Below are 22,802 nucleotides of genomic sequence, written 5' to 3'. Positions count from 1 at the left end.
TTCCCTCTGTTTTTTCGTCACCACAGAAGAACTGATTGCCTTTTCCTCATTCTTTCTCTGTCATTCTCTTAATACCATTGTTAGAATGTTCATTGCCCTATTTGGACTTTGCTGTATGTACAGATCTTCCTCCAAAAATCGTGGGCTCCTCAAGGAGTTTGGCTGAGTAGAAGGAGGGAATGAACCAGGTATCTGCCAACCCTGCTCTTAAAAGCAAAAGTAAACTGATTGGAGGACTGTAGAATCCCTAGAATTGATAACACCTTTCATGGGTAAGGATTGAAAGCGTGGGCTAATTCACGTCTGACCTTAAAATGTTAATATCTTGTAAACTTTCTTTATGGTCATGGCACATTTGTAATGCCATTATGCTAAAGGTTCTAGCAGTCCAAGTGAGTTTTTGTAATTTCTTTACAGAAGAAACTTATGTGATGTTCTTTTTTCTTTTAGGAATAGGCAAGTCAAGAGGCTGAAAATCTGAAGAATGTGTCCAAAGGGTAACCTGGCTGTCGTTCGCTGGTTATGGCGGGGCCTGAGGAAGCTATTTCTATTACTTTCTTTCTTGCTGTCCCATGCAGCTCATTTGGAAGGCAAAAAGGATAATCAGTTCATCTGGAAACCAGGTAGGAATGTCCTGGCTCTTCCTTTGTCCCATTTTCATTAATGAGAAGACTATTCTTTCCATCCTTGTACTTCTTATTTGTGGAGTAGTGGGAAATCTCCAGAGAGGGAAGAACTAGGTTCTTCTTCTTTACAATACATTTGATTCTTATTCCTGCAGAATTGTCACCTCCATCCATGATGCTTGTTATCCTTCTGAATTTTCATGTTGTTGTCAATTAAAGTGATGATTTCCATAGTTACATCTGCTGCTCCTTTCTCAAATATATCACCGCTGTGCAGCACATTTGTAGCAAAAATGGCATCTGAATTTAGCTGATATCCTCAGCTAAAACTGCTTTGGACCAGTAATATATGTCTCTTTCTCTTAGGGTACAAACTAGTTAGCTATTTATTATTGAATGTTTTCTAGCATAGATTCTGTATATCTAAGTTTGGGAGCATGAAAAATTATCCTAACAACTTTGCCCATTAGTTATAATTTTACAGTTGCCTTAATGTGTTCTGAGATCCTTAGCTACCTCGTACATAAGTATATGAATAAGTTGAGTTGAGGTTTGGAGACTTGCATATAACTTATGTTCTTTTCTAGGTATTTCCTTAATGTGGCTTTGGAAAAGATCTGTTTAATTTTAAAGGCTAATACTTTATCAGCTTAGATTATGAACCCCAAATATCTTGGCTGTTTGGATCACTGGTTTTTCTTTGCCCTAGATTTTAATTTTCTTAAAGTTTCACAATTAGATCATTTAAAATATGTATTACTATTTCAAGAGTTCATTCTTGAAAATAGAGATAACTTATACACCTGATATCTTAGAACTGGAAAATGTGATGTTGTAGAAGATCTATGGTCCTCAGAGAGTTTTCACTTTGGTCTCATCATCCGTAAATTAAAGAGACTGCAAACATATTATGTCACCATGGAAATATGTATAATAGTGTCATTTGCAATATTTAAATGGTTTTGCAAAAACAAAAATGAATTATGCTTTAAAGTATATTAAGTAAAACCCCAGCACCATTAGGGATACAGTCTGGAGGAAATTGAATTGCATTAAAGCCCCTATAAATTAATTTAATTGTGGGCTCTAATACCACATTAATGATTTTTACTTTTTACCTCACAGTAGTTTTAGGAAGTTTGGAAATAGTTCTAAAAGTCAAGATTGCCTTATGTGAATGAGGCTATTTTATTTTAATCAGAAAAGAGTAAACATTTTATCAGATCTAAATAAGCACATTTATATGACTGTACTCCTGTCTAAAGTTCTCAGAAAAGTGCAGTTAAGACGGAAAGTAGCAAATCTGAAACGTGAATGGGATGCATTAAGAAAATGGGCTTCCGCAACGAAGAGTAGCCCCCGCTCGCTGGAACTAGAGGAAGCCCGCGTGCGGCAACGAAGCCCCAACGCGGCCAAAAGTAAATAAATTTAAAAAGTAAATAAATTTAAAAGAAACTGGGCTTATTTTGAAGGAAATTTTAAAAATAAGCCTGCTTTTCTAAAAGTAGGTCAAGGGAACAAGCTGGTACAGACCCACTCTACAGTGGGAATGGACACTTTGATAGCTGTCACACTTAAGTTTCAGAAGTGAGCATCCTTCCCATCAGATGCTTTGCACTGTTCAAAATGAATATCCATGTCGTCACTCTCATTTTCTCTGGTATTCGTTACTTCTTTCCCTCATTAGTGCGCCATCTAAAAGGTAACAACACATATCTTTTCCCATATGGTTTCATTTCTCAATTACAAATTTATTACTTGTATGTGATCAGACATTTTAAAAGTTGACAAAATTTCAGAGATATAAAACTAGAAGCCAAAGTCTAGGCCACGTGTTCCACTCTCCCTTTTCTTACATATCCTTCAGAAACATTCCTTGCACATGTAAGTACATCTCTATGCATAGTTGTGTATATAAATCACACAAAATACACACACATAAGTTTTACTATCATTATTAGGGTTCTGCCAAAAAAAGAAATGGTACATGCGAAGTAGGTCATTGAGAAGAGTTTAATAAAAGAACTATTTACAGAAGTAGGAAAGTATGAGCAAGGTTTAAGATCAGCTACCAGGAATTGTGGAGTGCCCCTGAGCAGGTATCAATCTTTATGACACTGGGTCCGCAGCGGCAAAGGAAGGAAGTAGTTTCCGGAATCTGGAGAGAAAACGTTTTTATGGAGAGGGTGCTTGAGAGATGCTGTGGCCTTTAGAGGGATATAAACAAAGTGCAGAGAAAAGTTGGGAAGAGGCTCGAGGTGATGAATGGTCCTTGTCCTCACATCTCCTGCCAGGGATCTCATTGGCTGAATCCAACCAGAAGCTACAAGGCAAGGGAAGGGAACCCATCCCTTGCCTTGTAGGTCCCAGGTCCATACAGACCTGCCTCCTGGGCAGGAAGCCAAGTGTGGAATAGTGGAGAATGTGGATCTGAAAATATCTAATTTTTACACATCTGTTTGTACATTCACACAAACACTGTTTCAAACAATCAGAATCATCATCTTCTCCAGGTTGCTTTTATCATATAATGATGTCTTGATGAATATTACACATTAGTGCACATGGGTCAGTTTCATCTTTTAATGGTTGCATAGTTTTCTTTTGTACTTTTTGTTTAATAATTTATTTAAACAGTGCCCTATTGGTTTATCTTTTCTTTCCCTATTGCCTGGCATTTCAGTGGCTTTTAGTTTTTTGCTATTATAAATAGTACTGACATGAATGTAACATTATTTTAAAGGCAGTAAATCAATTTGAGGAGTCATATGCCCCAGAGCATTCTGGGTCATCACCTTCAAAGACAACCTCAACATCTTAGAATCTTATGCATGATTTATCATTTCTCATTTGCATTTAAAGAAAAGCTCGATTGCAGTTGAAATTAACTGCATTTTTTTGTAGTATATTATCAAATCCAACAACTCAGGTCCAGTGTAATCTGGAATTTGAATAGATTTCCCTGGAGACCCAGATAAACATACCTTATTTTAGAAACCTGGAAACCATTCTCTGGATTTAGACTGTGGCGCCAGTCACTTAAGCTCTTTGCTGGTATCTATTGTTTTTCCCCTGAATCCATAGTTTAGATGTTAGTCAACCTCATCCACGTTAGAAGCATTTCTAAGTGAGTCCTGGCTTTGGAAAAACAATGGATTAATGAAGAGTAAGTGAGTGATATGTTATGTTGCTAAGAATTTCTCTACTGCGTGAGAGTCTGATGAGATGTAGGCTGTGGGGTCATTGATCTGACAAGGCTGTCATCATTGTGATGAGATCTGTTGATCTATATTTAGTGTTGGGCAATTGGACATCCATGCCAAGAAAGAAGGATCATGTCAGCAAGCGTATCAGATAAGGAGTGATGCTATGCTGCTTGTTGTTTTAAGTAAACACATAGCTATTCATGTCTGCATGCTTTGTAGAGATGAACAGATCATGGACTCTGAAGCCACAATAACTAGTGGTCTCTTAAAAAATTTGTCAATATTGGTCCTAAGAGGTTCATTCATTCCTCCGATCGTTGTTGAGACCTTATTGTGTGCGAGGCACTATTACAAATACATGAGATAAGTTGAGAATAAAACTGACAAATCCTTGATCCTCATGAACAGGCTAATAAACATGATCAAGAAGTTAAATAGAGAGTGTGTTGGATGGTGATGAGTGCTTACGAGGAAAGATAAGGCAAGGAGGAAGGATAGGCAGTGATAGGTGAGAGACTAAGAGTTTTTTTCTCATTGTAGTTTTTTAATTAATTAATTTTTAATTTTTTTGTGGTACGCGGGCCTCTCACTGTTGTGGCCTCTCCTGTTGCGGAGCACAGGCTCCGGACGTGCAGGCTCAGCAGCCATGGCTCACGGGCCCAGCTGCTACGCGGCATGTGGGATCTTCCCAGACCGGGGCACGAACCCGTGTCCCCTGCATCGGCAGGTGGACTCTCAACCACTGCGCCACCAGGGAAGCCCTTAATTTATTTTTTTATTGAAGTATAGTTGATTTATATGTATTAGTTTCAGTTGTACAGCAAACTGATTCAGTTATATATATATTCTTTTTCAGATTCTTGTCCCATATAGGTTATTACAAAATATTGAGTATAGTTCCCTGTGCTATACAGTAGGGCCTTGTTGTTGTTTATCTATTTTATATATAGTAGTGTGTGTATATGACTCCCAAATTCTTATTTTATCCCCCCGCCCACCTTTCCCCTTTGGTAACCATAAGTTTGTTTTCTATCTTGGTAAGTCTGTTTTTGTTTCGTAAATAAGTTCATTTGTGTCAATTTTTAAGATTCCACACGTAAGTGATATCTGAGAGACTGACATTTGAAGTGGGTGGGCTATGGGCTGCCTCACTGAGGAAGGGAATTTGAGTAAAGACCTGAAGGAAGTGAGGGAGCCAGCCATGGGGATATCAGGGAAAATCCCAGATGGGGGGAACCACAAGAGCAAAAGGCCCTGAGGCAGGCGTGGCTGTGGCATGTTTGAGGACCAGAGAAGAGGCCACCGAGCTGGAGCAGAGTGAACATGGCGGGCAGTGATAGGAGGTCACGTCAGAGGGGTCATCAGGCCCAAATCAGGTATGTCTTCATAGGTTGGAATACACTTTTGGCTTTTACTCTTGGGCGAGATAGAAAGACATGGGGGAGTTTTTAGAGAGTGGTGACGTGATCTTTTTTTTTAAAATAATATTTTAATAGGATTATCTTGGGTGGTCAGTTGAGCAAGTGGTCACGAGGAAACCAGCTGGGAGGCTACTATAGAAATAAGGACGAGTTGATGATAATAGCTTGAATGAAGGTCATGGCAGAGAAGGTGGTGAGAAGGGGTTGAAGGTCGGATATATTTAAGGCCATGGTTTTCTACCAGGGGAGATTGTGCCCAGCAGGGGACATTTGGGAATGTCACAACTGGTTGTGACAACTGGGTTGTGTTAGCTACATCTGTGAGTAGAAGCCAGGGATGCTGCTAAACACTGTAAAATGTAGAGGACAGCCCGCACAATAAAGAATTATCCTGCCCAAAATGTCAGCCCAGATTGAGAGACATTGTTTTGAGGTAAAACCATTATGATTTACTGGTGTGGGGAGGGGGAGGGAGAGAGATACAAGGGTGATACTGAGGATTTGCCCTGAGCAACCAGGAGAGTGGAGTTGCCATCATTTAACCTGGGCTACTGGGAAGGAGCTGGCATGGAGGGAATATGAGTAACTTGGTATTGGCCATGTTCAGTTTTTAAGTCTGTTAGAAATTCACATGGAGATGTTGACCAGGGAGTTGGGTCTGAATTCAGGAGTCAGGTCTCTGCGACAGATATAAGTTTGGAAGTCCCTAGCAGTGAGGTAGCATTTAAATGTATAGCCTTAGAAATGAAGAGGCGACCTTGAAATTTGTGATCTGTGTATATAAAGGATAAGTTTCTAATTTACTTCCTCTGGGCCAAATGACATTAAAAAAAATTATGGTGGTAAAATACGCATAACATAAACTTTACCATTTTAACCATTTTAAAGTATACAATTCATTGACATTTAGTATATGCACAGTGTGTTGGAAACGTTACCACTGTCTACTTCCAGAACATTTTCACTGTTCCAAATTACATTTTACAAGTATTTATAAAAAGACTGGAAAACAATTTGCTGTGAATAATGAGGTCTGAAAGAAAAAAAAAAATCCATATTTGTCTTTTTGTGAGAGGTTCTTTTAATAGCTTTAAGTCATCCTCAGAGGTCACTCCGTATACTAGAAAAAGCATACTTTGTATACTTTGTACACAGGCGGACTCACATTCAAGTCCTAAGCATCTAGAAAGGAGAAAGTTATTTAACCTCTCTGAGCCCTATTTATCTCTTGGAAATGAGGGCAGTAAATTAAGAGAACTGGTTTGAAAATCAAAGTAAAACAAATATATTGAAAAACTTAGTGTATTGTAGCTACTCATAAATGTTAGCTATTTATCATTATTATATAATTATTTGATGTTTGAAATATTCTTGCTTTTATGTTATGCAGTTTTTGCATACTTTTTTCCTTTAGACGCACAAAAGAGGTGAGATCAACTTGACAGCTATATATACTTTCTTAGTGAATGGTCATAGGTAATTTTGCTGACTTTTTAGCTCTAAAACTTTCTATATGACAGACTCTTGGAACATTTTAATTTCAGTAGATCCTTCCCGGTGAATAAAAAGGGTGAGAATAATGACCTATGTTCTAAGAACTAAGTAGATAAGTTAAAATTAATCTTTTTGAAAGAAAAAAGCGAGACTATGAAAATGATGTTGGGTAAGAAAAAAGGATCTCACTTAGGTTAATATTTAATTATAGCTTAAATAATAACGTTTTCAGAGTTGAAAGGACTTTGAAGAAAAATGATATTTTATATATATATGTATATTTAAGTTTAGGAACCTTAGAGACAATACAGTGTGCTTAGGATAAAGCTAATTTTTTGAATATATGCTAGAAGTTAGTAAAATATTTCTTCTGAGAATTTTATTGAATTGGAATCATTTAAATTACATCTATGGCTATTAATTTATCTTAGAGCTATGTGTATAATAAATTCTCAATGGTGTTATTTCTGTGATATCAAAAAACATAGAAATGTATGGCATGGGATTCACTGCTAAAACCTCTAATTATTTCTCCTTGGAGGCCACAAGTACTAATTTGGTAATGTTCCCAATAAGCCAGAAAAAGTCTATATTACCTAAATAATTTGAAATAAATTACTCCGATTTTTTTCTAAACATTACTATAATGGAGGCTCCCTGAGGAGAGAGATGTTGTTGGTTTTATTCACTGATATATTCCCAGTACTCAGAACATAAATAAATGTCGCATAAAATATCCCCAGCACATTAAGTACTTGTAGAATGAGGGGTACTGTCTTGTGTGTGTGTGTGTGTGTGTGTGTGTGTGTGTGTGTGTGTGTGTGTGTATTTAGGGGAGTTGAGAAGTGAAGAGGTGAAGAAATAGAACATAAGATACATGTGATTCTAGAACTTGAAATATTGGGGTGCTCAAAAAGTTCGTTCGGATGTTCCCATAAGATGGTACGGAAAAATCCGAATGAACTTTTTGGCCAACCCAATATATATTGAAGAGAGGATATGAAATGATGAAAACCAAAGTCAACCTTATAAATCAGTAAATATGAAAATTAATGATCTGTATTTTCTTGTTCCTTGGTTCCAGTACCATTTCTGATCATCTCTGGAAAAGATGTTGAACACAATTTGTATGAAAAGAAATAGGTACACATAGTAAGCAATTTAACTATTACTGCAATTCTCATGATGAGATATTACAGTTGCATGTTGTCTTCCATTTAATTTCCTCACAGACAGCCAGTTTCAACTCTTTTTACTGTTTATCCTGATGTTTACCTCCATATTTCTAAGTAATATACTCATTGTTGATATTTCTTGATTTGTGTTGAATATTTCCTATTGATTTTGTCCTATGTCAGCTGAAGATTTATCTCTCATCTACCTACCCCTTTCCCTCCTTATTGCCTCCCTTGAAAGTAGTTATATCAAAATACTTAGATCAATGAACAGTGATTGTATTATTATTTCTACGTAGATACGGTTCTCTGCTGAGTCAAGCAGTGTACCATACTTCCGCCTCCTTTTTTTCCAGCTTTTTGTTTTATACAGAAATTAAAAATTGCCTCATCTTTTCTTTTGCTTTGCCTTCTTCGAGTCTACTGCTGCTTTCCCCCTGATGCTCCAGCTGACATACCCATATTAATTTTTTTTTTTTTTTTTAGCGATGTGGAGCATCTTTTTAAAAAAAAAAAATTTATTTATTTAATTTTATTTTTGGCTGCATTGGGTCTTAGTTGCAGCACATGGGACCTTCGCTGTGGTATGTTGGATATTTCGATGCAGGGTGCGGGCTCTTTGTTGTCGTGCATGGGCTTCTCTCTAGTTGTGGCGGCATGGGCTCCAGAGCACGTGGGCTCTGTAGTTGCAGCTCACATGCTTAGTTGCCCCGCGGCATGTGGGATCTTAGTTCCCCGACCAGGGATTGAACTCGTGTCCCCTGCATTGGAAGGCGGATTCTAAACCAGTGGACCACCAGGGAAGTCCCCCATATTAATTTTTTGAAACATTTAAGCACTGTTCAAAACCCTTTATTATGTTTTTTGGGGGGAGATCTTTCCACAGCCCTCTGCCCTCCTGATTCAGTGTGGACTGCTGCACAGTTTCTCATCTTGAACCCCTTGTTCCCAGTTCCAGTACCAGTTCTCTTCCTTGCCTTTGTGGCTTTATTTTCTAGAACTGCTAAAATAGGGTACATTGGAAGTCATTTTTCATGTCTGAAAGGGTCTCTGCTTGTCATATACTTGACTGATAGCTTGGGTGTGGAGTTCAAGGTTAAAAAGCACTTTTCCCTCAGAATTTTGAAGGCTCTGCTCTACGTATTCCAGCCTCCAGTATTGTTGCTAAGAAGTTTTTGTCATTCTGATCTCATCTCTGTATGTTACCTGTTTGTTTCTTTTCCTCTTTCGGAATCTTCTTTTTATCCATGAAGTTCTGAAATTTCATAATTATGTACTTTGGGGTGATTCCTTTCTCCTTTATTTTACTGGCAATTAGGAGAATATTTTAGCAATATACTCATGCTCTGCAGTTCTGAGATTTATTTTTTATATGATTTTCTACCTCTGTTGTCTCTCTTCTGAAACTCCTTAGACAGATGTTTTACCTCTCTAATTGATCTTCAAATTTTAGATGTTTCCGCTGTTTCTTCTTCTGTTTGCATTTTTATTCTAATTTCTAAAATATTTATTACATTTCATCTTTCAACCCTTCCATTGAATTTTTTTTTGGGCGGTACGCAGGCCTCTCACTGCTGTGGCCTCTCCCGTTGCAGAGCACAGGCTCCGGACACGCAGGCTCAGCGGCCATGGCTCACGGGCCCAGCCGCTCCACGGCATGTGGGATGCTCCCGGACTGGGGCATGAACCCGCGTCCCCTGCATCGGCAGGCGGACTCTCAACCACTGCGCCACCAGGAAAGCCCCATTGAATATTTTTTATTTCAGCCAGCATATTTTAAATTTCTAAGATATCTTATTCTATAATTTTTAATTTTTTTAATTTTTAATTTTTTTCACATCTTTATTGGAGTATAAATGCTTTACAATGTTGTGTTAGTTTCTGCTGTACAACAAAGTGAATCAGCTATATGTATACATATATCCCCGTATCCTCTCCCTCTTGGGCCTCCCTCCCACCGTCCCTATCCCATTCCTCTAGGTGGTCACAAAGCATCGAGTTGATCTCCTTGTGCTATGCAGCAGTTTCCCACTAGCCATCCATTTTACATTTGGTGGTGTATATATGTCAGTGCTACTCTCTCACTTCATCCCAGCTTTCTCTTTCCCCCTATGCCCTCAAGTCCGTTCTCTACATCTGTGTCTTTATTCCTGCCCTGCCACTAGGTTCATCAGTACCGCTTTTTTACATTCCATATATATGCATTAGAAATGGTATTTGTTTTTCTCTTTCTGACTTACTTCACTTCTGTGTGGCACATTCTCGGACCACCCACCTCTCTACAAATAACTCAGTTTCATCCCTTTTTATGGCTGAGTAATACTCCATTGTATATATGTGCCACATCTTCTTTATCCATTCATCTGCTGATGGACATTTAGGTTGCTTCCATGTCCTGGCTCTTGTAAATAGTGCTGCAATGAACATTGTGGTACATGTATTTTTGAATTATGGTTTTCTCAGGGTATATGCCCAATAGTGGGATTGCTGGGTCATATGGTAGTTTTTTAAGGAAGCTCCATACTGTTCTCCATAGTAGCTGTATAGTAGCTGTATCAATTTATATTCCCACCAACAATGCAGGAGGGTTCCCTTTTCTCCACACCCTCTCCAGCATTTATTGTTTGTAGATTTTTTGATGATGGCCATTCTGACCGGTGTGAGGTGTTACCTCATTGTGGTTTTGATTTGCAGTTCTCTAATGTTTAGTGATGTTGAGCATCTTTTCATGTATCTGTTGGCCATCTGTATGCCTGTTTTGGAGAAATGTCTATTTAGGTCTTCTGCCCATTTTTGTTTGTTTTTGTGATATTGAGCAGCATGATCTGCTTGTATATTTTGGAGATTAATCATTTTGTCCATTGATTCATTTGCACATATTTTCTCCCATTTTGAGGGTTGTTTTTTTGTCTTGTTTATGGTTTCCTTTGCTGTGCAAAAGCTTTGAAGTTTTATTAGGTCCCATTTGTTTATTTTTGTTTTTATTTCCCTTACTCTAGGAGGTGGGTCAAAAAGGATCTTGCTGTGATTTATGTCATAGAGTGTTCTGCCTATGTTTTCCTCTAAGAGTTTTATAGTGTGGGTCTTACATTTAGGTCTTTAATCCATTTTGAGTTTATTTTTGTGTATGGTGTAGGGAGTGTTCTAATTTCATTCTTTTACATGTAGCTGTCCAGTTTTCCCAGCACCACTTACTGAAGAGGCTGTCTTTTCTCCATTGTATATTCTTGCATCCTTTGTCAAAGATAAGGTGACCATATGTGTGTGGGTTTATTTCTGGGCTTTCTATCCTGTTCCATTGATCTATATTTCTGTTTCTCTGCCAGTACCATATTGTTTTGATTATGGTAGCTTTGTAGTATAGTCTGAAGTCAGGGAGACTGATTCCTCCAGCTCCGTTTTTCTTTCTTAAGATTGCTTTGGCTGTTCGGGGTCTTTTGTGTTTCTATACAAACTGTAAAATTTCTTGTTCTAGTTCTATGAAAAATGCCATTGGTAATTTGATAGGGATTGCACTGAACCTGCAGATTGCTTTGGGTAGTAGAGTCATTTTCACAATGTTGATTCTTCTAATCCAGGAGCATGGTATATCTCTCTGTTTATGTTATTTTTGATTTCTTTCATCAGTGTTTTATAGTTTTCCGAGTACAGACCTTTTGCTTCCTTAGGTAGGTTTACTCCTAGGTATTTTATTTTTTTTTGTTGTGATGGTAAATGGTATTATTTCCTTAATTTCTCTTTTTGATCTTTCGTTTTTAGTGTTTGGAATGTAAGAGATTTCTGTGCATTAATTTTGTATCCTGCAACCTTACCAAATTCATTGATTAGTTCTAGTAGTTTTCTGGTGGCATCTTTAGGATTCTCTATGTATAGTATCATGTCATCAGCAAACAGTGACAGTTTTACTTCTTTTCCAATTTGGATTCCTTTTATTTCTTTTTCTTCTCTGATTGCTGTGGCTAGGACTTCCAATATTGTACTGAATAATAGTGGCAAGAGTGGACATCCTTGTCTTATTCCTGATTTTAGAGGAAATGCTTTCAGTTTTTCACCATTGAGAATGAGGTTTGCCTTGGGTTTGTCGTATATGGCTTTTATTATGTTGAGGTACGTTTCCTCTGTGCCCACTTTCTGGAGAATTTTTATCATAAACTTATGTTGAATTTTGTCAACAGCTTTTTCTGAATCTATTGAGATGATCATATGGTTTTTATTCTTCAATTTATTAATATGGTGTATCACATTGATTGATTTGCATATATTGAAGAATCCTTGCATCTCTGGGATAAATCCCACTTGATCATGGTGTATGATCCTTTTAATGTATTGTTGGATTCTGTTTGCTAGTAGTTTGTTGGGTATTTTTCTGTCTATGTTCATCAGTGATATTGGTCTATAATTTTCTTTTTTTGTGATATCTTTGTCTGGTTTTGGTATCAGGGTGACAGTGGCCTCATAGAATGAGTTTGTGAGTGTTCCTCCCTCTGCAGTTTTTTGGAAGAGTTTGAGAAGGATAGGTGTTAACTCTTCTCTAAATGTTTGATAGAATTTGCCTGTGAAGCCATCTGGTGTTGGACTTTTGTTTGTTGGAAGATTTTTAATTACAGTTTCAATTTTATTACCTGTGATTCATCTGTTTATATTTTCTAAATCTTCCTGGTTTGATCTTGGAAGGTTGTACTTTTCCAAGAATTTGTCCATTTCTTCCAGATTGTCCATTTTATTGGTATAGAGTTGCTTGTAGTAATCTCTTATGATCTTTTGTATTTCTGCAGCGTCAGTTGTAATCTTTCCTTTTTCACTTCTATTTTTATTGATTTGAGTCCTCTCCCTTTTTTCTTGATGAATGTGGCTAAAGGTTTATCAATTTTGTTTATCTTTTCAAAGAACCAACTTTTACTTTTATTGATCTTTGCTCTTTTTTTCTTCGTTTCTATTTCATTTATCTCTGCTCTGATCTTTATGATTCTTTCTTTCTACTAACTGGGTTTTCTTTGTTCTTCTTTTTCTAGTTGCTTTAGGTGTAAGGTTAGATTGTTTATTTGAAATTTTTCTTATTTCTTTAGGTGAGCTTGAATTGCTATGAACTTCCGTCTTAGAAGTGCTTTTGCTGTGTCCCATAGGTTTTGGATCGTCGTGTTTTCATTGTCATTTGTTTCTAGGTATTTTTTTAGTTTTTTGATTTCTTCAGTGATCTCTTGGTTGTTTAGCAGCACACTGTTTAGCCTCCATCTATTTGTGTTGTTTACTGTTCTTTTTCCTGTAATTGTTATCTAATCTCATAGCGTTGTGGTCGGAAAAGATACTTGATAAGAATTCAGTTTTCTTAAACTTTCCAAGGCTTGATTTGTGACCCAAGATGTGATCTATTCTGGAGAACGTTCCATGCGCACTTGAGAAGGTGTATTCTTCCGCTTTCAGCTGGAATGTCCTAAAAATATCAATTAAGCCTATCTGGTTTATTGTATCATTTAAAGCTTGTGTTTCCTTATTTATTTTCTGTCTGGATGATCTGTCTATTGGTGTAAGTGGGGTGTTAAAGTCTCCTAGTATTATTGTGTTACTGTCGATTTCCCCTTTTATGGCTGTTAGCCTTTGCCTTATGTATTGAGGTGCTCCTATGTTGGGTGCATAAATGTTTATAATTGTTATGTTTTCTTCTTGGATTGATCCCTTGATCATTATGTAACGTCCTTCTTTATCTCTTGTAACAGTCTTTATTTTAAAGTCTATTTTAAATGATATGAGTATTGCTACTCCAGCTTTCTTTTGATTTCCATTTGCATGGAGTATCTTTTTCTATCCCCCTCACTTTCAGTCTGTATATGTCCCTAAGTCTGAAGTAGGTTTCTTGTAGACAGCATATATAAGGGTCTTGTGTTTGTATCCATTCAGCCAGTCTGTGTCTTTTGGTTGGAGCATTTAATCCATTTACATTCAAGGTGATTATCGATATGTATGTTCCTGTTACCATTTTCTGAATTGATTTGGGTTTGTTTTTATGGGTCTTTTTCATCTCTTGTGTTTCCCACTTAGAGAAGTTCCTTTAGCATATGTTGTAAAGCTGGTTGTGTGCTGCTGAGTTCTCATAGCTTTTGCTTGTCTGTAAAGCTTTTGATTTCTCCATCGATCTGAATGAGATCCTTGTGGGGTAGAATAATCTTGCTTGTAGGTTTTCCCTTTCAGCACTTTAAATATGTCCTACCACTTCCTTCTGGCTTGCAGAGTTTCTGCTGAAAGATCAGCTGTTAACCTTATGGGGATTCCCTTGTATGTTACTTGTTGCTTTCCCCTTGCTGCTTTTAATAGTTTTTCTTTGTATTTAATTTTTGATAGTTTGATTAATATGTTTCTTTGCGTGTTTCTCCTTGGATTTATCCTGTAGGTACTCTCCACACTTCCTGGACTTGATTGACTATTTCCGTTCCCATGTTAGGGAAGTTTTCAACTATAATCTCTTCAAATATTTTCTCAGACCCTTTCTTGTTCTCTTTTTCTTCTGGGACCCCTATAATTTGAATGTTGTTGTGTTTAATGTTGTCCCAGACGTCTCTGAGACTGTCCTCAATTTTTTTCATTCTTTTTTCTTTATTCTGCTCCCTGGCAGTTATTTCCACTATTTTATCTTCAAGCTCACTTATCCATGTTTCTGCCTCAGTTATTTTGCTATTGATTCCTTCTAGAGTGTTTTTAATTTCAGTTCTTCTGTTGTTCATCACTGTGTGTTTGCTCTTTGGTTCTTTACGATCCGTGTTAAATTTTTCTTGTATTTTCTCCATTCTGTTTCCGAGATTTTGGATTATCTTTACTATCATTACTCTGAATTCTTTTTCAGGTAGGTTGCTTATTTCATCTTCATTTATTTTGGTCTTGAAGGTTTTTACCTTGCTCCTTCCTCTGTAACATATTTTTTTGTCGTTTCATTGTTCTTTTTTTTTTTTTGATGGGTGGGGCTGTATTCCTGTCTTACTGGTTGTTTGGCCTGAGGCATCCAGCACTGGAGTTTGCAGGCCGTTGGGTATAGTTGGGTCTTGGTGCCGAGATGAATGCCTCTGGGATGCCGCACTCTGATTAATATTCCCTGAGGTCTGAGGTTCTCTCTTAGTCCAGCGGTTTGGACTCAGTGCTCCCACCACTGGAGCTTGGGCTCTACCTCCAGCTGGGAACCAAGATCCTGCAAGCTGTGTGGCACAGCAGGAAAAAAAAAAAAAAGAAAAAAAGGAGCAGTACAATTAAAAAGAATAAAAAATAAAATAAAATTAGAAAGATAAAAAATATATTAGGAAAAATAAAAATGTAATTGAAAAAACTGCAACAATGTAAAACAAAACCACAACTGAAAAAAGAAAAAAAAAGGGAGGGGGGAACAAGCCAAAAAGAGCAGAACAATAACAAAGTAGAAAGAAGAAAATAAAATTAGAAAAATAGAAGATTTATTAGAAAAAAAAATATAAATGAATCAACAACAACAAGGTAAGACAGAACCCCATCCTGAAAAAAGAAAAAAAAAAAGAAAGCCTTGGCTATGGGGTGTGGAGTTTGGGTCGGGATGGAACTTAGGCAGGGGTGAGCTTTAGGGTGGGGTGGTGCCTAGGCCTGGGGGGTGACATTTGAGCATGGTGGGGTGCCTAGGCACAGCCAGAAAAGACCTTGAGGGTGGGGCCTAGACGGGGCGACGTTCACGCGTGGGGCAGGGCCTCTGCTTAGAACCTGCACAGCAGGGGAAAAGCATCATGTCCAAAGAGGAGCCTCTGGAGTGTGGAGTTCGGGAGTTTGGTGGTAAGGCCCTGGATGAGGGTGTGTGGGTGGGGTTTAGGCCCAGCGTCGTTGGAGGGGGTCTCAGAGGGGGTCTCTGAGTGTAGAGGTGGGGCCCTGGGTGGGGGTTTAGGGGCGGGGCTTGGGCTCTGCGTGGCAGGAGGGAGGCTCTGAGGGCAGAGGATTAGGTCCAGGAGCCCAACAGCCTCCCCGGTGCCTAAGTGGACAGGAAAAGCACTGGCTGCATTCCCTTCTGTTCCTCCACTCCCACCCAACGCCTGTCTCCCCCAGGGTCTCCCCTGTTGCCACTGGACCCCTAACAGTGGGTGGGTCCCACTGGATGTAGGAACTCCTCCCCTCCCCCAGCTGCCCCTCAGGCTTGCCAGTCCTGTAGGTCTGGCCTTTACTTTAGCTCCCCCTTCCCCCCACTTCTGTTCCCTCAGGAGCCGAATGGCTGGAGTGGGCCTCAGTGGGCAGAGGATCAGGCCCGGCATCTCAGCAGGCTCTCAGGAGCCCTAGTGGGCAGGGGAAACCTGGCCACATTCACTTTTAATCTTCTGCCCTCCCAGTGACCCCCCAATTTCCCCCTTTGGGAGTGGGATCCCTTCCCTGCCCCCAGCCACCCCTCAGGGGCTTGTCCCATCCTGCCTCCACTTCTGCTCCCCCCTCACTCCCCCCCACACCCCATGTCCTACCCGGTCGCTGGGGGTTCCTTCCATCCTCTTAGGTGGATGCGGTCCCCCACCGGTGCCTGGTAGGTGCCCTAGTTGTGCAGAGATGCGAATTCCATGTCCTCCTAGTCTGCCATCTTAACTCCACCCTATAATTTTTTAAATTGCATCTTGTTTTACAGATGCAGTGTGTTTTCATTGAGAGGATGTTAATAATAATTTAACCTTCTCCTTTTCATTCTCTGTACCATTTATGCTTCCTCTAAATCTGTTACTCTTTTATTCCTTTATTTGTTTGATCATGGCCTGTGATATGGGGAGTTTTCTTCTAATGTCTGCTGATCATTGACTATTTCTTTAGTGTTTCTGATTATTGAGGGTGAGACCTTAAAAGCTGATTGACATTCTATGTATGTGACTCAGCTGTTTGGGCTTCTCTTTCAGGCTCTACTGAGTGGTGCACGGACTTTTTTTATTGGGGGATGGGTTTCTCAAAAAATCTATATCCATCAGTACCTGAAGGTCTTTTATCCAGGGCTTATTATGGATATTACTTAAGGTGAAGGCTAAGCTACTATGAAAAAGATGTACCCAAGTACATGGTTTAAAAATAGGGCTTCTCTGGTGGCGCAGTGGTTGGGAGTCCGCCTGCCGATGCAGGGGACACGGGTTCGTGCCCCGGTCCGGGAAGATCCCACACGCCGCAGAGCGGCTGGGCCCGTGAGCCATGGCCGCTGAGCCTGCATGTCCGGAGCCTGTGCTCTGCAACGGGAGAGGCCACAATAGTGAGAGGCCCGCGTACCGCAAAAAAAAACCAAAAAACAAAAAAACTTCCTGAGGAGTTGAATTTTGTTGCCTGTTTTCCTGCAAATATTGAAGAAGAGACAGAGGAAGGGATCTGAGCGGCTAATTAATTCCATTTATAGGCTTTTAATTATCCCCCATTTCAAGCCATAAGCCTTATTACATTTTTCTAGGGCCTTTAGGACACAAACTTTCTCAGAGTTCTGTAAGTATAAATTAGTTTTTTCTGTTGTTGTTACCACATTCTTCTGTAGGCAGAATCTTCAGCTTCCTTTACACTTTCAAGTTGCTTACTGCTCCTCTACCTGTTCCCCATGTTCCAAAATTCATTGCTGTCTATTCTTCACCTCTAGTTCTATATTTTTGTCCCTTATTGATTTCTATCTTTTAATACCTTTACTGTCATTTCAAGGGAGCATTAGGAAGGAGTGAAAATACATACAAGTGTCATGTCCCCCAGGTTAATGGGAAGTCTTCTAACCTTTCTGTCACTTCTGTTTTAGGCTATTTATTCTGGAATAGAAAGGATGTTGAATGTTAATTTTTGTGGTGATTGACTCAGTTATTCTCTTTGAGCATGTACTCCAAAATCTGTTTTATAATAAAATTCACTGGCCAACCAAACTTTTCCCAGGTTAAAAATTTGTTTTAATTTAATCTAAATGTTCATTGGCTCTGTATGATTCGTGTCAGACTGAGCTGTTGGATTGGGGTTTTATAGGGAGAAGATTTCTCCTTGGAGGTTAGATTATCAATGGAACAATTCCTTTACGGCCACCTGGAAATTATCTTCCTTCAACTTTTTCTTTCATGGTGAAATTTTGATATTTAAGATAAGTTTCATTTTTTCTTAACTAAGAAAACAGAGGATTCTATGCAAAAAAGTATGAAAGTCAAAGATGAAAACTAGTCAGACCTATCAAAGTGGGATTGAAATATGAATTAGAGACCAAAAGACAGTATTACAAATTCATAAAGCAACCTTAAAAGCTTATTTTATGAACATCTTCATGGCCATCATCTTATTACCGTGAATCACAGGCAGTGTTGATTGGAACTAAAAAAGGAGAAAAAGCCTAGCTTCTTGTGGGTTGGTTATGGATTTACTTAATTCATGCAGTTATTTTTATATATCAACAAAGTTCCCCCAACTTTACAGCCACAGGTGACATCTGTGCTACAGACATTAGTGCCACAGGTAATATCTGAGACTTAGAGAAATAATTTCAAAAGTGTATGTTTAACACCATTCATATTTACTACTCTCTTTAATACTATGTACTGTTAAAGCTTATTTTCATAGCAAATGTATGCATATGAATTAACCATCTCATCCTTTTGTTTCTTTTATTCTTTGGAATTACTATGGTAGCCAGACTGTGGTTCCTGTAGGCAATCTGTGATATTACTACCCTCTTACCTTGATCATTTTTCCCCCAAATGAGGAAAACAATAAGCTACTGTGGAAAGAAGTAGTTTTATCACCCAACGGTGAATTTCATTCATGGATGCACTTCATGAATGAAACTGGTAAGAATAACATATGGATATGTTTTTTTTTGTGTGGATTTTTCCTCAGGGTTAATAATTTTTTTTAATTGAATACAGCTGCTCAAGGATTTTTGTTGCTAAGTATACTCACTATGTTGAAAAGGAATGGCTTCCTTTTAAATCTTTTTAGACTACCATTTTGAGGCTTAATTACTTAGCTGTATTTGTAGAGAACCTGTAAACCATAGAGATGCTGACAGCACACATTAGGTAGGCTGCTGCGGTGGTTCAGATCACAGGTACCAAAGTCAGACTGTCTGGGTGCTAAGCGAAGGTGTGTGACCTCAACATTACGCCTTTGCTTTCTCATCACTAAAATGGGAATAAATGAGAAAGTCTATGTAAAGCATAGTTCATATTTTGTATTACATACTCAAAAGTACATTTTCTATACTCAGAGTATTACATGATCAAAGTCATATTAAGTACTCAATTAATGCTACCTTTTTGTTGCTATTTAATGGATGCTACTGTAAGAGATTATTTCCTGTCCCTCCCACCGCCTGCCATGTAGAACACAATTTAGCTTAGATATATAGACATGCAAGTATAAAGAATATTATTTCTCTCTAGAGGTCATCTGATATCCTTTTACTTCACTTTAAAGTTTATCTTCTAAAATAAGTGTTTTTAAAATTTCCATTTTATTGCTTATTTCTATTGGCCTTCCTCATGCACCTTAGCTGGTTCAAATATTGGATCTCCAATAATATTGTCCCCTGTCATTTCCATTTATAGAATGCTTTTATTGTTTTCAAAGCAAGAGCTAGGGGTTCTAGCCAATACAATTTACCAGGCAGAATGCAGTCTCAAAGCTTACTTAAGAGCCAAGAATGTGTAGCCCGTTTGACCAAACCTGCGATTGAACTTAGATGGGTCCATATGATTGACTTCCTCCATCTTCAAATTTGGAATGAGAAAAATCAAGGATGTGAGCAACACCTTTATATTTGATGATAAGGTCAAAAATTATTATATTATAATACCTTTCCTTTTGTCTCCCCTGGTCCTGACAATAGCCTGAGATGTTTTGGGAAGGGTCAGGAAGAAAACAAGTTTGAATAGCATAGATATTAAGTGATGGAACCAACACTAGCCCAGTGCCCTTTCAAATTTTAGTGAAATTTTCATTATGCAAAGGTCTTTGGTTTTCCTTGTTTGAAACTTTGAACTTAGAACTGCTAATGGTGTTGCCATTCTCAACAGAGGGGCTTGTGAGCCAAAAAAAATACCACTTTTTATGTTTCCTTAGATTTCATGTTAATTGGTTATCATTTTGGTGGTTGATGATCCAGATAAACAAATGTTTTATGCCAAGTGGAGACTTCTCGTTACAGCATTCTATGCTGTTATAATACAGTAATTATTACCATGAAAGAATGATTCTTTTTAACAACTTTATGGAAGTATAATTTATATACCCAAATGTACCCATTTAAAGTGTATATTTTATTTATCTTTACTACATTTACCAAGTTATACAACCATCACGACCACCTATTTACAGTTAATTCCCATTCCCACCCCCAGCCCTAGGCAACCACTGATCTAGTTTCTTTCTCTATGAATTTGCCTTTTCTGGATATTTCATATAAAGGGAATCATACAGGAAGTTGTCTCTTGTGACTGGCTTCTTTCCTTAGGATAACGTTTTGAACTTAATTGATATATGCTGTATTATAGCATATCGATACTTCATTCCTTTATATTGCTGAATAGTATCATAGTCTATCGTATTGATATAGCATTTTTTAAATCCATTCACAAGTCAATGGACATTTGGCTTGTTTCCATTTTTTTGGCTACGATGGATAATGCTGCTGTGAATATATGTGTGCAAGTCTTGGTGTGGACATTTTCATTTTTCTTGGGAGTGGAATTGCTGGGTTATATAGCAAATAGATGCTTAATTTTTAAAGAAATTGCAAACTGCTTTCCAAAGTGGCCATAGCTTTTATATTCCCACCAGCAATATAAGAGGGTTCCTGTTTTGCCATATTTCTTTGCTAACATGTGTTTTGTCTGTGTTTTTGATTAAATTTGTTTTAGTGAGTATGAAATAGTATCTCATTGTAGTTTTGATTGGCATTTCATTAATGACTAATTATGGTGTCTTTTCATGTATTTATTAGCTATTTGTATATTTTCTTTGGTGAAATGTCTACTCCAGTCCTTCTTGCATTTTTAAATTGCATTGGTTATCTTCTTGTTATTGAGTTTCAAGAGTTCTTTTTATGTTCTAGATACAAGCCCTTTATTGGATATGGGGTTTGCAAATATTTTCTTCCAGTCTGTGACTTGCCTTTTCAGTTTTTAGTGGTGTCTTTGAAGTGCAAATGTTTTGAATTTTAAAGTCCAATTTATCAATATTTTTTTCGTTTATGGATTGTACTTTTGGTCTCATAGCTAAGAAATCTTTGCCCTATTCAGGTTATCAAAGAATTTTCTTCTCTGTCTTCTTAAATTTTTGTAGTTTTAACTGTTACATTTAGGTCTGTGATACGTTTTGAAATTCTTTTTTGTATGGTGTGGGTAAGGGTTTAAGTTCATTTTTTTGTTTTGGATATGGATATCCAATTGTATCAGCATTGTTTATTGAGAAGACTATACTTTCCTCATTGAATTGCCTTGGCATCTTTGTGAAAATCAATTGACCATAAATATAAGGGTTTATTTCTGGACTTTGAGTTCTGTTCCATTGATCTAAATGTCTGTCTTCATGCCATTACTACACAGTCTTGCTAACTGTAGCTTGTCTTGATAACTTTATAATACATTTTGTAACTGGGAAGTTCTCCAACTTTGTTTCATTTAAAAATTCCTTTTGCTATTTTGAGTCTTTTGCATTTCTGTTTCCATTTTAGGATCAGTTTGTCAACTTCTGCATAAAAGCCTGATGGACTTTTGATAGGGATTATGCCAAATATATAGTTCAGTTTAGAAAGAATTGCTGTCTTAGCAATATTGTGTCTTTGGTTTATGAACATGGAATGTCTCTCCATTTTTTATTTCCCCTAGTAATATTTTGTAATTTTTAGTGGATAAACCTTATACTTCTATTGTTAAATTTATTCTTAAGCATTTTATTCATGTTGAATGAAGTTGTTCTTTTAATTTCATTTTAAGATTATTCACTGGTAGTACAAAGAAATACAATTTATTTATTTATTTTTTTAAAGAATTTTATTTTATATTGGAGCATACTTGATTAACAATGTTGTGTTAGTTTCATGTGTATAGCTAAATGATTCAGTTGTACATATACATGTATCTATTCTTTCTCAAATTCTTTTCCCATTTAGGTTATTACAGAATATTGAGCAGAGTTCCCTGTGCTATACAGTATTTTTAATACAGATCTTGTATGTGCCATGATTGGTTGTTAAGCTTATTATTTGATGATTAAGCTACTCCCTGATTTAAAGTTGATGATACTAGAGAGCTATGTAGAATTTTCTGGACTTCCTGGGTATTAATTGTAGGAGTAAAATTTATTTGCAGTACTTCCTGCCTAACAGAAGCTTGTAGTGTTAGGGTATAATAGGGGGGAACTGAGCCTTTTAATGATCTCTGCTACCTCTCTTGTCCAGAAGGCCTCTCCTAGCACCTTATCACGGCAAGAGTCTTTTTTCCTGCAAACAAATGAATAGAGAAAACATCCTTTAAAGTACCAATGGACCATGTTACGAAAAATACCCTTAGTTAAATGAAGAGACTATTAAGACATAGGAGAACTTGGCCAGTATCTTTTAGCTTATATTTTTGAGAGTACTTGGTTTGAATGGAAAAGATGTATTGTTTTTCTGTTTCCTAAAACTCTGTTTAGAGATCAGTCCTGCAGTCTATGCCTGGTACACTATAATTCTAGCCTCTTGAGAGTTAAGTGTCTTGTTTTTGTTTTAATATTTATCTCCATTGTGTATTATTATATGCTTCAAGTAACTACTATTTATCATTTCAACTACATGGTGCAAAGATGTTTATTGCCTTCTTAAATGTGATTTTAAAACTGTATTCTGACACTGTAACTTTTCTTCTGGGAACAGATGTCCAGTTTTATAAGGTAAATCAGTTGGACAGTGTATTTCAGTTAACATAA

At 37.5% G+C, this 22,802-nt stretch overlaps 1 protein-coding gene across 1 annotated transcript in view; it reads left to right on the top strand.

Annotated features, from left to right (window-relative positions):
- Window positions 1–484: 484 nt before the first annotated feature.
- THSD7B (thrombospondin type 1 domain containing 7B) overlaps window positions 485–22,802 on the top strand; it is a gene marked incomplete at both ends in the record, with an annotated part of 764,094 nt that continues 741,776 nt past the window's right edge. The window contains one exon of the mRNA XM_082658783.1: window positions 485–623. Within this exon, the coding sequence (XP_082514909.1) occupies window positions 485–623 (139 nt within the window). The remainder of the gene's footprint in view (window positions 624–22,802) is intronic.

The sequence above is a fragment of the Grampus griseus genome, assembly GCF_964374135.1.
Source record: "Grampus griseus genome assembly, chromosome: 7".
Taxonomy (NCBI): domain Eukaryota; kingdom Metazoa; phylum Chordata; class Mammalia; order Artiodactyla; family Delphinidae; genus Grampus; species Grampus griseus.
The sequence above is the reverse complement of the archived record's forward strand: the minus strand, read 5'-3'. Positions and strand labels throughout refer to the sequence as shown.